The sequence below is a fragment of the Hippoglossus hippoglossus genome, chromosome 10 (assembly GCF_009819705.1).
Source record: "Hippoglossus hippoglossus isolate fHipHip1 chromosome 10, fHipHip1.pri, whole genome shotgun sequence".
Taxonomy (NCBI): domain Eukaryota; kingdom Metazoa; phylum Chordata; class Actinopteri; order Pleuronectiformes; family Pleuronectidae; genus Hippoglossus; species Hippoglossus hippoglossus.
Genome location: NC_047160.1, coordinates 17,440,732 through 17,455,140, shown reverse-complemented (window position 1 = coordinate 17,455,140; position 14,409 = coordinate 17,440,732). Strand labels below are relative to the sequence as shown.

General features: G+C 46.1%; 2 protein-coding genes across 4 annotated transcripts in view; one reads left to right on the top strand and one right to left on the bottom strand.

Annotated features, from left to right (window-relative positions):
* mrpl11 (mitochondrial ribosomal protein L11) overlaps window positions 1-14,409 on the top strand; it is a 38,789-nt gene that overhangs the window by 15,666 nt on the left and 8,714 nt on the right. The window lies entirely within an intron of this gene.
* Window positions 491-13,807, bottom strand: tmem265 (transmembrane protein 265). 3 transcript variants are annotated; one of them, XM_034598397.1, is made up of 2 exons: window positions 13,654-13,807; window positions 491-6,599 (listed from the first exon to the last, which is right to left on the bottom strand). In XM_034598397.1, exon 2 carries the CDS (start codon window positions 6,595-6,597, stop codon window positions 5,533-5,535), a length of 1,065 nt encoding a protein of 354 aa, XP_034454288.1. In that variant the 5' UTR covers window positions 6,598-6,599; window positions 13,654-13,807; the 3' UTR covers window positions 491-5,532. The 3 variants fall into 3 exon arrangements, with proteins under 3 accessions (XP_034454288.1, XP_034454286.1, XP_034454287.1); XM_034598395.1 differs by lacking the exon at window positions 13,654-13,807 and adding an exon at window positions 9,401-10,288; XM_034598396.1 differs by lacking the exon at window positions 13,654-13,807 and adding an exon at window positions 9,407-10,288.

The following is a 14,409-nucleotide window of genomic DNA, read 5'->3' as shown; positions in this document are numbered from 1 at the left end:
AGCAAAGAGGCCATAATAACCCAATTTTACCGCCTCTGCACTGTTTACCAGTTAGATGTATAATTGATTTTTTGATTTTTACTGATCACATTTAAGGCTCAGCTAAATCTGCCTTCCTTCAGCTACACTGGAGGCCACCGATGCAGAAAGAAACTCGCTCTGTCACTCAGCCCTCGACTCTAGAGGTCGTTGAGTTTTTGCTCATTGGCAAATCTGTAGCCTTTAGTGCCACAGGAACTTTTTCGACTTAATTTTACATGACAGAAGACACTGTACACCTGTAACTTCATGTGCAAAAACATCTTTTATAGAAATTTTTTTAATCTTGACAAACAGAAGACACATTTTGATCACAGCTATCAATAGTTGTACATAAAAACTCCAAACAATAGCAGTCATGAATTTTTAATGAATCCTCCGTGTCTCTCATATCATGTAAAACTAGTCGGAGTGACATGAGGGCTGGTATGTTAGACGGTATGTGGTATTTTTGCAGTGTTCTCTCACCCCCCAAAAAAATGCTGCTGTTGCGATATTCAGAAATTCACCATTCTGCCTCCTTCCCAACGAGGCTATGGTTAGAATCTGATCATTTTGGAAGAATGTGAAATGTGTGACAGCTCTAGACATGCAAACTAAGAATAGTGGTTTCTTCACCAACTTCAACAAGTGCATTGTGTTCGTTCCTGCCTGTCTTTCTTCATATGGTCCAATTCACCTTGCAACATATGTTCCTGGCTCTGTCCTGCCCAGATATTCTGTTTCTGTTTAATTTATGAATGCAAGACTACTATTGAAATGACTTTTAATGTCATTGGTTTAGATTTTTCTCACTTGAAGTTTCAACATCCCTGTCAGTTTTATGTTTCTGTCCTTAGGAACTGTTTTCTTGCAGTTTGTCCTTTCAGTCTCCATATTTTATAGTCTTAACTGTTTTTAAATTCATCACCTTCTACTTAAGTATAGAGAGAAATGTACACTGGTCACAGGCTGCTGGTAACAATTGTCGACCCACTCACACTCGGGTGGTAGTTGTCAAATGATCAGAACATTCCTGGATCATATCCCAGCTCCTTCAGCAGCAAGACACTGGTGCTGCTGCGTTACCATTGTGTGCATGATTATGTGTAATTGAATGCTTGAACGAGACATGCAATGTAAAGTGCTTTGAGTGGTTGGCTGACTTGGAGAGTGCATATAAATTCATTCACTTTGCACTCATGAGTACTCTTAGTGTATTTTTGAGGTATGTGTGCTTTATTTGAGTAAATCCATTTTATGTTTCTATTTATTTCTTTTTCACCACACTTCAGAGGGATATTTAGTGTTTTTATTCCACCATTTCTATTTGACAGCTACAGTTATTTTGCATATTCTGATTAATAACACTATATGTACCTTATTATATATCAACAAATGATTATTTATCATCAGGTTTAATCTACCAGCAACATCCAAATTGCTTTTACCTGCTGCAACAAGAGTCTTTACTTATTAATGCATCAATGAATATAATGTAATGTTTGTTAATACATTACATAATGAACTATTTTGCATATCTTGTTTCTGCACTGTGGTATTAATATTTGTACTTGGTAAAATTGATACTTAAATACTTCTCACCTCTTTTGTCTTAAACGGTCGGAAATATAACGGAGAAAAGCAGCACATCCTCAGATACAGTATGATGAGCCGGAATCAGCAGCAGCCTTTGTGTCTGTTAATTAACTAAAACGATTCAACCCTGGTTCTGTTCTATTTCATTAAATTTCAGCAGCAGGTACAGCCGCGACATGTGAGACCAGTATTAGTTTGCATTTTCCTCCAGTATTGCATTGCATATCATAAGAGCCCCACATTCTTTTGCATCATTTCTTTCTCATAGAATATACTTTGAAGTTCTCTCCGAACGCTGTGGTACTGATGGTGTGTGCTATGATGAATGATTTAGACATCTGTCTGCTAAATGTGGCTCTTGCTGCCAGACTAGGTGGGTGTGAGCTCGTACCGTAGCTGTCGCCGCATCGTGGGTAATGAGTTGAGATGGGTCGTAACCAAGAGCTCAACCAAGCGAAGCAAAGCCATATGTTTGTCTAAAGGTTTTTGGACTGTTTAGGATGTCATTGTTGTCAGGGCAGCGTGTCATGTGCATTTCTCTCTCTAGACTCTCGTGCACCATTGAGCACACACGTTGTCACAAACGGTAAATAAATGGCAGTCGGCACGGCAGCCGCTCTGCTTTAGGCAGTGGCCCGGCCCTTTAATCTTAGCCAACCTCTCCTCAGTTTTTTTTCTAGTTTCTGACTAACCACCCTTGACAGAGGAAGTGCAGAGAGGTAGGCTGCCTGTCGGCTGCAGGGCAAATTTAAACAAACGAGAAGAATAAAAGGAGGAACGAGAAACAAAAAAGGAAAACCGACATCTTTGGTACTCGAGAATATGAGTGAAATTAGCACATGCGAACAAAGGGGAGGAATAGAGAGCACCGGCTAGGGTGGCGAAAGAAGAAGAAAATGGAGAAAAGTGGCTTCTGCACTTTGCCTCACGAGGTTATGCCAGTTGGTGGGAGCTGAAGGAAAATGCTGAGCATTGTATCTAGAGTTTAACAGGTGTAACAAATTCTAGCAGGTAGTCATTTACGGAGGCTGCTGCTTATGCAGTCACTGCTTTTAGTCTTATAGAAATATGAGATGTTGCCCAACAGAGAGTGCATCCAGAATGCGTGTGTTTGAAATGTAGAGTGTGCGACGGAGGAGGAGATGAAAGAAAGAAAGAAAGAGGGAAACCAAGGTTTGGATGCTGCCTACTACACTGGTTATCCCTCTGTGGTTTTTTTCCCCTTAAAAGTCTCTCTGAACCGGAGAGAAATTCCCCACTGAAACTTTAAATAAACTTGTTCTTGGGGCTGAGTGTGTACATTAGTCTCAATACATCTTGTAAATACAGTTTGTAAATCAAGCATAAAGCGGTGAGAATAAGTGCTTGCATGTTGACAAATAGCCTCAATTTCAATTAATAGAACCATTAAATCTCAGAGGAGAGGCCGACGGGTGCATTCGCGGCCGCTGTGATCAAAGAGCCAGTTCCCTCTGAAAAGCATCTCACATGCTTACTACAACTCTTGACATGCACAGTCCATCACATCAAGACTTCTCTCTCTCTCTCTCTCTCTCTCTGCATTAAAGATAGACAGCACGACGGCACACTCAAGGATTACGACGAGAGGATCTGGGCTGATGGGGCAGCTGGCATAATTGTGACGAATGAAGGCCTTTCGTCAGCGTGCCACTCTGTGAAGCCAAGAGCACGCTTCTCTGCTTAATGTGTGTGTAGCTTCCATTCACTTCACCAGTTGAGTGTGAGGAGAAACATGCAATTTTCTGTGGCTGCAGATGTGAAGCTGATTGACTTTAATATGAAGAAAGTTCTGCAAGTAACAGGCAGTTATTTGTCTCTTGGCCTTGAATAATATGAACTGACTCCTCATGTTTTTCCCCGTGCGTGTGGGCGACAGGCTGCCAATAACGCTCCTACATAATAGCCAATGAACTGTCAACACTCGGCGAGTATGAAACACTTTATTAGTTTGCACTCTGTCCTGGAGGTGTAGCTGACAACAGCTGTGGAGTAACTTCACAGTATACACATGGCATATGTCCAAGTTCCGCATGGTACACGTAATACGTGCGCCTCTTTGACAACCTCGAGGCTCGTAGCTCCATGAGGAAACAAGGCACTTGACTGAACTGAACATCCACTACACCTGCGGCTCGAACCCATAATCCCACGACGGCCAAATACTTCAACATCCAAATAACACATTTGTGAATGAAAGGCTCCGTCCGTTATTCGTGTGGGATTAAAAAGTTAATTATTTCATCTAAAGTGAAAAACAGAGTTGAATGGAAGGACAGGCCGCTTTCCCAAAGAGACGTCTCTGAAAGGTACAGACGACAAAAGACAGCAAAACATGAATTCAGAATGTGATGTCAAACAGTAAAGGGATTACTTACACTGGTGTTCTGTCTTTGCAAACAGTGCAGTAAAATAGACCTGGAGTTTGTTTTATATGATGCAAAAATGCTTATTGCAAATCATCCAGCCCTACCAGTAACATATTTCATTTATGGAAACAGTGTCTTTTATAATGTAATCTTGACATATGCACATTAAGTTGTGTTAAAATGTCTATTAGATGGTTTTAACTGCTCGGAAATATATGCGAGGACGGCGAACGCATCTGAAATCGAAAAAAATTTAGCCAATTAACTGATGTTCAAACTCTGCATTTAAATCAACGGAAAACATGTCAGGAGACCAGAAACACAGTTCAGCAGGGACGGTCGAACATGAGGCTCATGAGTCTGCAGGTTTTCACTCCAACCAAACACCACAGTGTCTGATTCCTCTGATTAACATTCTCAGCCAGACAGGATGAACTAACAGTGAAATCAGCGTGTTACCTTGGGTTGGAAAGAAAATCTGACACCACTGCAGATGCGGTGCACAACCTTGAAGCAGGGGCCCTTAAAGGAGTTGCAAGATAAATCATGGAGGTCATGAGAATATGAAAAAAATATCTTTCTCGTCTGTCCCCTGATTCTCCTTTGCATTGGGATGTTGTGGAAAAAGTATATAATTTAACATCGTCCAGCCTCTAAAATGTATTCAAATTAAAAACTAAATATAAGAATGTACATCAATCAGGGTCACAAAGACTTTGATTTAAAGGGTCACCAAAGAGGTTTGAAACCATTGAGTTGCGTTGAAATATTGGATCACCGTGCAGAGCGACTTTTACTGCTTGGATGGCTTTTAAATCATGACTCTGTGGTCCTGAAGGAAGAAAAAAATCATCCCTCCTCCTTTTTCTCCTGTGAAAGTTCCCTGTAAAGTGTCAAAGATAAAATGTACACTAAAAGGTCACAGGCGTTTTTTTTTGGCATCTTATGGCAGAAGTGCTGATCTAATTTTTCCCTCAGACCACATTAACAGAAACTAATGAGTGAACCACAGAGAGGAGTGTTCCACACCCCTACACAGTCGGAATTCGCAGTGGTATCAGATATCTTTGCATGAAATTTAACTTGTATATATACACACGCACAACTCAAAACAAGTCAAACTTTAACTTCAAGTTGGTGTGTGTGAAGGACAGAGTTCAGAAAAATTGTGGCAGTTGAGTTGAGGCAGCTGTGCCCAGAATAAACAAGAATAAACACTGCCAGACTCCAGTTTACGTTTCTGGAATATTCTTTACACTCGCATAGATGTGTTCACAGTGTTCAATTTAAAAATACACACCCACAAATCACAGCAATGCATTTTGAGTTTTTCTTAGCACAACAAAATGTGCAGAAAGCTGAGCTTGCCAAATGCATTTCCACAGCTCGGCATTAAACCCATCACTGTTGTACTGATATTCAATACAAGTTATCTGTTTGGACGTGATACTGGCTGGTCTGAGTGTTGAGTGTGGGTGTGCCTACATGCTTTTTTGCATGCGTGCATGTTCAGAGAGATGGAGACTCTCTAGAGTTCATGGGAGATGAAAGAGGGTCCTAAGGGCGTCTCTGCAGGCTCCAGGCTGACGTGGGAGAGTGTGTGGCTTTGGGAGCGAGACAGTGAGTGGTAATGAGAAGGAGGAGCTTTCCCCTGAGCCTCGCCCTCTCCCTGCTCCAAGCTCTGGGTTGGCAGGGTTGATTCTCCTGGTTCCGCTCCAGCCACAGTCCCAGCTCCCGCAGCAGCTCGCTCCTGCTTGTGTTTCTCCCAGGCTGAGCTCAGCTTCACAGCCAGAGCCAGCAGGTTCTTCCCCAGGAACACAGTGGACACACGGGGGTCCCGGTACCACAGCATGCCTGTGCCCCTCAGAGCCAGGGTGAAGATATTGATGGTGACCAAGCTGAGCCAAGGGTACAAAGCCTCCTTACGGGGCCCCCTCTGTCCTGGCAGACCGGTGGCCCCAAGCTCTGTGAGGGCCACGCACGGCAGCAGCAGGAGGAGGGCGTAGCAGTAAAAGAAGACCAGACCCTCGGCCCAGATTGGCAGCTGCTGTTCAACAACCCCTCCAGGCCCAGCTGAGACCCCTCCTTGGACTTCCCACAGCCCTGCCTGCAGGTCCAGTATGTCCAGCAGGTCCACGACCACCCACAACAGCCGACCCCGCACCTCCTGCTTCCTGCGCTGAGGGGTCATGTGGTCAGCTCCAGTCAGGATTAGGAACAAGGAGGGCAGGCAGATGGACAGCAGCAGTGTCAGGGTCTTCCTGGCCAGCGGGTCGGGCGGCCGACGTTCCTGTCTGTAGTTATGGCAGACGAAGAAGAGCTTGAGCTGGAGCAGGGACAGGAAGAGGAACCATAGGGCGTTGGCAAAACCCCGCCGTGGCGACCGCACCTCTGACACCACGCCGGCTGACACGAAGCGCAGTGCCAGCAGGAAGCCCACATCTCCTAGCAACACCGTCGCACACTGCCAGACACTTGGTCCTGGAAGACCGTGAGTGCCCAGCATGCTCTGCTCCAATAGGTAGAGGTCGACCACCGCCATCGTGCTCACCGTGACCAGGGTTGATACGCACACCTGGGGCGTGGGCACCATGCCTGTAAAGAGACACACGCACAGATGCACAGTGGGAAATCTGTTACATCAACGGAATTCAAACTCTGCTCACATCGCTCCACACGCGGCCATCTGTCCCCCGTAAACTGACACAAGATAAGAACATGTACATGTAAAATAGTTTGCTTGTTGCTGTGGTTGGAGGCACAGGCTGCAGAGTAAGCACCCTTTGTCCTTGACCAAAGCTTCATCTACCCCGATGCTTAAGCTGAAAATCCTGTCAAATTGTTTGTTTTTTTTCTCTCTGCAGCTCTTTGAATTAAATAGTCGTATTTTCTCTGCGAACCTCCCAACATTACTCCTTTTTGATTCGGAGGCTTTCCCAACTTCTCCCCTGTTACTTTTCTCTGTTCACTGTTGTTTGCTCCGCTCTTTTTTGTACTCGGCTTATCCATTATTAATTAATTGTGTTCAGACGCAGCAAGGTGCCCTGTCAAAGCCTTTTCTTTGCCTCCATAGTCCGCCCTGTTTATTCTCATACTGTGCTGCAGCCTTTAATCATCTCTCAGTTCAGATGAATATTGATAACTTGCTATTTGTATAGAAATGCATTTGTCTTGTGTGTCTGTGTACACGCTCTGGTTGAGTGCATGCAGGCAATGCTAATGTGCCTCAGTTCTGGACTCCCCCCTCTTCCTATTCCTAATGTTGCGGCTCATATCTCGGCCGTGGACAGTAAAACCTCAGTATTGATCTCAGCATGGAAAACTATCATTGACTTGACAGTGTAATCGAGCCAACACCTGTTTGTTGTATTTAACTGAAAATCACAGCTCGGAGCCCGTGGACTCCTGTTTATCTGCTCGGCAACACTCAGGGTGTCAACCTCTCAACAGGATCAATGGCATTATAATATAAAATCATTACCGTTTCAGATGTGTCGTAACGGCAACAGTTGAGCATGATCGAGCGGGAGATTGTGAGCATGATTGCGGCCTCTGAGAGAAGTCCGCCACTGAAAAATGTGTATTGATGCCCCGCCGATGGAAGACACATCGCTCCCCTCACTGTAAGACTAACAGGAGCCCTGCCATCTCCTCGGTGCTGACTGAATCACTGAAGAGGGCCTAGGGACTCCAGTGTGTAAAAAAAGGAGAGGTTTGGAGATTGTGTGTGTGGAGAAGGAGAAGGAGCATAAGACAGCGTGTGAAAGATTAATAGGCCTTTTGGCTGTCTACATGCCTGATAAAGTGTTACTGTATGATGGTAATAGTTCATAAATAAGCTCTGAGGGAGAAGGGGGGGTGAAAGTGATGAAGAGGAAAAGGCTGAGATGCAGATAGAATGTGACTTCCACCCACTTATAGAAAAGGCATGCATCTCATGAGCTAGCGTGGCCTGGGTGAACCCTGATGCATTCATCGCCCTGAGGATTGAAATATCCCCGACATTAGAGTTTGTTCTGAAACAGATGATTAAAAGAGATGAAGAAAGGAATGATCTCGACTGATTAATCTGCTCGGAGGCATGGTGGGAGGACAGGCGTGGATCATGCCAGCATTCGTAATATCCGATGCCTGTGAAGCCCTTTGTCTTACCCCCACACTGCAACTTGATGATCATTGCCTGAAAAACTGAGTGAATTTCACCAGATTTAGAGGGATATTGGAATCAAAATGAGATTTTTTTCTTCTGTCTATGTAAAATAAAAAAACACGCTCTGATGGGATGAAGAGAGGGAGGGGGTGGATAAGTTTTCAGCCCCTGTTGCAGCTGGTGTTTTTCTCAAAGAGGTCTGGCCTCTTAAGTCTTTCCACCTGCGCCTTGAATGTTGCTCCTGGAAATCTCCCTGTCACCCTGTGTTCTTGTTGTGACTCCCCTGTCAGCGCCGTGTAATTTATTCTGCTCTGAGTGAGGGACCTGGGATGACAGCCTGTCCGTCCACTCAGCTCGCCAATAATGACCAGATTCATCACTCCCCTTTCTGGGAAGTGACACCGCTGTTGACAAGGTGAGACAACCCATTTCACCAAGAGCGTGAGTAATGGCATGTGATAGCGTCCAGGTGGAAGATTTGCTCTCGTTTTTACGGTCTTTGTTCAGTTTTGCGATGAAAACCATTTTCCCACAAAAAAAAAAAATCACCTCTTCTCTTTCATGTGTGTCACTTGTGCACATGGCTCCCCCCCCATCCATACAGTGTCCCAGCATTCATCTAGAAAATAAAAAAGCTCTGTGCAGCAATGAGATGGAGCCAAGCCTGGGTTTTTTTTTTCAGCGCTTGCTTTTGTTTTCTATTAATAGTGGGTGATTTCCAGGCGGACAGAATTCCATGCAGCGCAGGAATTAATCCATCTACACCCACTTCATCTCCATAAACACACCTCACATGAGCTGCACAGCCCATCGAACCCCACATCTCTCACGGGTGTTCACAGGTGGTGGCACACGGAGAGCACCCAAGGGCATCAGGACAACATCCCTGCCATCAAGTCATTAATTAATGGAGGTGGAAGCATGCAGGCAGTGTGTATAACCCCTGATTATGCTGCTGGATAAAATCCCCTCTCCAGAGTTAAAGCCTCATGACTGAAACATCTGTTGATTTATCAGGATGGTGGTGTTTTTTTGGAGTTATGGCTTTTGTTTGTTTACTTGAAATGTGGTTATCATCAGCTGGCCCAGCATGCAGCGCTGTGCTGCGACGTCCCCTGGACAATTTAACAATCTCTCTCTCCCTGCAACACCTGTTTCATAACCGCCCCATCAGACCATACCAGCAGGTATATGTGGAGGGTCTTATCCGTGCATGCAGTCGGTAGTAAAGTGAAGATTTAGTTACCCGAACCATTCGTCTTGCACTTGGGCTTGATGCTCCTGACTTGATTTACAGCGAGTGTAGTGTTTTAAGCGCCGTCTCTGACCAATAAAGTCTCCCCTTTATGGTCGCTGATGAGCCGGCGCTCGGTGATAAAAGTCTCGCTACTACAGTCCGGGTGTTCGTGTGGAGTCGGGCTCCAGGAGGAGGCTCGTCGTGCGGCTGCAAGAGGAGAAAGTCATCGCCGCTGCCTCGGCGAGCAGACACGAGTTTGGAGGAAACAACGAAAACGACTCGGACTCAATAAGATTTGCAGCGGCTGGGGTCTCGAGATCCGTGCGTAATGCAGAGGCAAGACGTGGATCCGACTCTGGATCTGTCGCCTCCCGCAGTGTCGGGGGGGTGGGGGTGGTGGTGGTTGGGGGGGGTTTGACACCGTGCAGGGCTGATGCCGATGCCGCTGCTCCTCGCTCGGGCTCCGGCTGTTGCGCGGAAGTCCGTCCAAAGTGGAGCAGGTGCGGCGTCGCGGAATCGTTAAAGCGGCGCCCGCAGACCGGGGAGACGGCACAGGAGGAGCGAGGGGACAGCGCGGCGCAGCAGGAGGAGGCGGAGGACGAGGAGCACAAACTCACTCATGCTGTCCGAGTTGGCTTGTGGTGTTAATTTGTAAGCAGGCTACGTGCTCCACTCCAGACCTCCCACCCTCCTCTGTTCCTCCCTTCCTCCTCCTCCTCCTTCTCCTCCTCCTCCCCCTCTCCTCCACCATCAGCTGTGGAAGTTAAGCTGGAAGAAGATGCTATGAATATTTCAGAGCACCCAGCTACAGTATACTCATTGGTTATGGTAATCATGATGATGCCACTTGCAGAAGATTAATGGCATTGTTTGGGAGCGGGGCAGGTACCTTATTTACCCCCCTCCTCGCCTGCAACAAGAGCGGGGGAAGTGGAGCGAAAGATGCTTGGAGCCTGTCGACACATTTAGTGCTCAGAAGGCAGATGTTACAACTTTAATTAGTCCTCCTTCTGTCTACTTACTGTCTTACTCACACAAGGAGACCGTCCCTCTGTGTGAGATTAACTCATTACAGTTGGCTGAATGCACAGAAGCAGTGGGAATTTCCTCAGACAGATCTGCCTGAAAACAAATCTTTTTGGAAACCGTTTTTTAAAAAGAGCCGGCTGCTCGCCTCATCAGAGAATTCAATTTCTGTCACTTTGTCGGCCACAGATGCAGTTTTTTGGGGGGGGAATTTCACAGCATCACCTTGTCCCCAAGGTCCTGCTTCTTCAAGTGAATCTGTCGGTATTTCTGCACCTTTGAGAGGCTCAAAGTCCTCAACTCCCTCGTTTCTGTGGCTCTGTGTGCCGGGTTCATTTTAAAGTAAGAGGTTTAATCAGAGTGGTGAGAAAGGGGATGGAGAGTCATCTTTCTTGTCAGATTCAGCTCTGCGCTCCGCTGGCTTCCAAGAGAAGAAAGATTTTCCATTTTCCTCACTTCAGCGTGTTTTTTTTTCTTCTTCTTCACCCCTCTTCTTTCTGCTGCATTTCTTTCACCCATTTCCTCATGTTTATCCCATTCTCTCTCCAATCCTGTTACTATCTCCCCCTTCTATTTTCTTCATTCTTCTTTTCTGTTCCCCGTGGGTGTGGTTGAAGGTCACTCTGCACACTGGCTCACTTTCAGAGTGGAGAGCGAGGGGGAGCGATGCAGGGAAAAGGACAGAAGGGGAACAGGGACAATAGCAGAGGAAGGCGAGGGGCAGCCAGGCGGGCAGGCTGTCCACAGTACTGTGCAGTCATCACTTTTCGCTTCAGACGTGATTGGGGAAGTTTGGAAGAACACATGGGGTTACAGTCTGTCTAAGAAAGCTGAAGGCGTAAACAGTGAGCCATGCTCTATATCATTCCTGAGGCTGATCTCCACAAAAATGCAGAACTCAGACCCTTCACCCTCTTCCTCCTGGCTCATCTCACTGCACGACATGAATTAATTCTTCTGATTATGCATTGAATTATTTTAATATTGTCTCGTGGACCAAAAGAAATTAAAATTAATGCAGCAGAACCAGAGATATTGTCTTCTTTTATCTCGCGCACAGACGCCTGATGCCTACATTACCCACAATGTGATTCAGCTGCCAGCAGTTGGGTCTTTGACTTGGGCGTTATTTATGCTATTAGCGGTTAATGTTGCCTCGAGTCAGTCTGCTCGAGCAGAGACGATGAGCAGGCTGCAGAGGTCTGCTTATTTGTAGCTTCACATCCCAGGAGTTTTCTTTTTTCTTTTTCATTTACAAACATGTACTCTTAAACCAAAGCGATGCCTCGAGTGGCATCATGCAAGGTAGTTTATCAGATTTTGTGCAGCTCCCTCAGGAGCCACATGAAGCTATTTTTTCCCCTACATATGCAGTCGTGCTCCCCGACACCTGTAAGCAGACTTTCATGTGTGAAATCGGTGGAGTTCCCATTTAAATTAAACCTTTTTTTGTGCAAAATTCACGGCTATGTCTCTGAATCCTGCACAAACACAACACAGGCTTTGTTAAACCTGTTGTCGGAGTCTGACGTTATTTCTGCACCTGATTCTCTTTTCTTTCCAGGCCTCTTCACTTGTCAGTGAATCTTTTTTATTCCCAGTCGTCTCCAGTGAGGAGCTCCAGCTTCCTGCTGTTCAGGCTCCTGTGTTTCTGCTGCCTGCTCCACGTGTGATTAATCATGTGAAGTGCCAAAAAGCACAACACTATCAGGACTATGAGGGGGACGTAATGGAGTTGGAAATGGGATGCTTTGTCGCAGTGCTATCCATTTTGTTCCACCAGCGCCTGCTTGGTCGCTTTGCTCTCACCGTGCCCTCAAACAGCCAATTCCTCTTCTTGTGCCCAGCTGCAAAAAGTGAAGATTTATTTTAAGCAAAGATTTTGGCTTGTTTCGGTTGTTTCAAAGATGACTCCCCTGAATTTGGCGACAGTTGTGCGCTCATGCTGGTTTAAGCACAGCTCCTTGGTTCTTTTTATTCAGGGCTACATATTGGCTCCGGCACAGTTCACTGGAGAGCAGGGGTGAAAATCGTTTTTCCTTTTCCACTTTTAAGACTAATCCACTGATTCTACGGTGGAAAATCAAGTAAAACGCATGTCCAGCATGTACTCAATGTACTTGGTGCGGTTTGCTGTGTCTGTCAGACCTAAACTGACCTGCTTTCCAGCCTCTCGCTCTCCTCGGACCTCCTCTGCCACCGAGGAGTTCAACGTTAAACCTAATCTGCTCCATGACACTACAATGGGCTGAATGTGATAAAATGTCAACACCGGCGCAGAGTAAATGAACAAGGCAATGAAGGTAATGAATGGGAGTATTTCACACTAAAGAGTTTAATTAACCTTGCGCCCCACCAGCCTCTCTCCGTCGTACACCTTTGTCCCCGTATCGCAGCCCTCTTGCGTGTCGACCACCCAGGGCAATTCATCCACTGGCCTCGCGTGCCAGGGGCAATTAATTCTGACTCCTGCCCCAGGGCCTTATCCTTTGTCTGTGTCCTTTATCTCCATGTTTTCCACACTTCCATAAGCACAGCACTTCTCTTGACCTACTCTCCCTCTCTTTCTCATCTCCTTCCACCCCTCTTCCCCCACTCACTCCCTTATTTATTTACCCCCCCCTCTCCCCAATCTTCTCGCTCAGTTGCAAAAACACCTGCGACCACACGCGGTGAACACTTCCTCGCTGTCAGCAGTCTCTCGCAGCTTAATATGCACCGATATCCTCTCCTCAACTGATGGTCGTGTCAGATTTGAAATGAGGCCGACGTGGTCATACATAAACATCTGCACGCACTCACCCATATTCATGAGGACCCCCTGCGGCCTCCTCTGTTCTTCGCACCCGTCGTTCACCTCGGTCAAACAAACCTGCTGTCATCGTTCAGATACTGACCACGATCACTGGCCACATTCTGACAACTTTAATACACCTCGGACGTCTCCGTCTTTCCCATCCCTTCCCCAAGTCACTCTCTCTCTCTCTCTTACATACACACACACCCATCCCGCCACACCAGTGCTACATCTTGTTAAAAAGAGTTAGTGAAGCTGAAAGGCCAATCACATTAGCACAGAGGGAGTGTCAAAAAAGACTGCAGAGAATATGGTGGAAGGGTTGAATCAAATGGACATTTCTCCTGATTTTAATTGCGAATGCCTAATTGCTCTCATAATTATGAGTAATAAGACTCTGCCATGCTGATCTCCCATGGATCATATAGCAATTACTCACCACTGTCGCTGCTGGATTTGACGCAGAGAAATATCTTCGTAGATTAGCATTTAATCCCAATGCCCAGGATCGACGAAGTCGTTAAAGATGTGCGGCTGAATCTCCTCATTCACGGCCGACGTCGAAGGCCCCGCTTTGGGTGATGGGCTGCAGCCATTTTATACTGGAGAGCGCCCGGCTCTAATCAGTCATGGTGGGAGACAGAGGATTTACCCAGCAGCTCGGACTCGAGGATGATTAGATGCTCAGATGCAGTGTGAGCGGGGTTAGCGATTTGGCCGAGCCATGATTGTTACTGTTCTAGTTCTCTCTCTCTCTCTCTCTCTCTCTGATAAATGTCATGGGAGGTTGGAGGAACAAACCTCGAACATTGCTTTCATGGCATGCCAGCCTCTCTGCCACATTTACAGACTGTGATTGCAATTTCCAACATGGCCCCATCGCCGCAATTACTTGTAGTTAAACCATCAAATAGCCAGAGGCCAAAATAAAACTTGCTCATGCTGTCATCTGCAGAGGATGAGATGCCCGGACTCTTGTAGAAAAGCTTAATTAAAATATGATTACCTGTCTCTGGTGAACACTTAATTGTTTGCAGAGCTCCTGGCGAAGAATCTGCTTCCGTCCCCAAGTGGGTTGTATCTCTGGTCTTTTCTCTGTCATCACTCTTTATTCTTCCATCATGTTTTCTCAAATCCTTTTAGCATTAAAGCAGTGTCGTGTAAGGAAAGGCCATGTGAGGTCGCTTTCTCTATC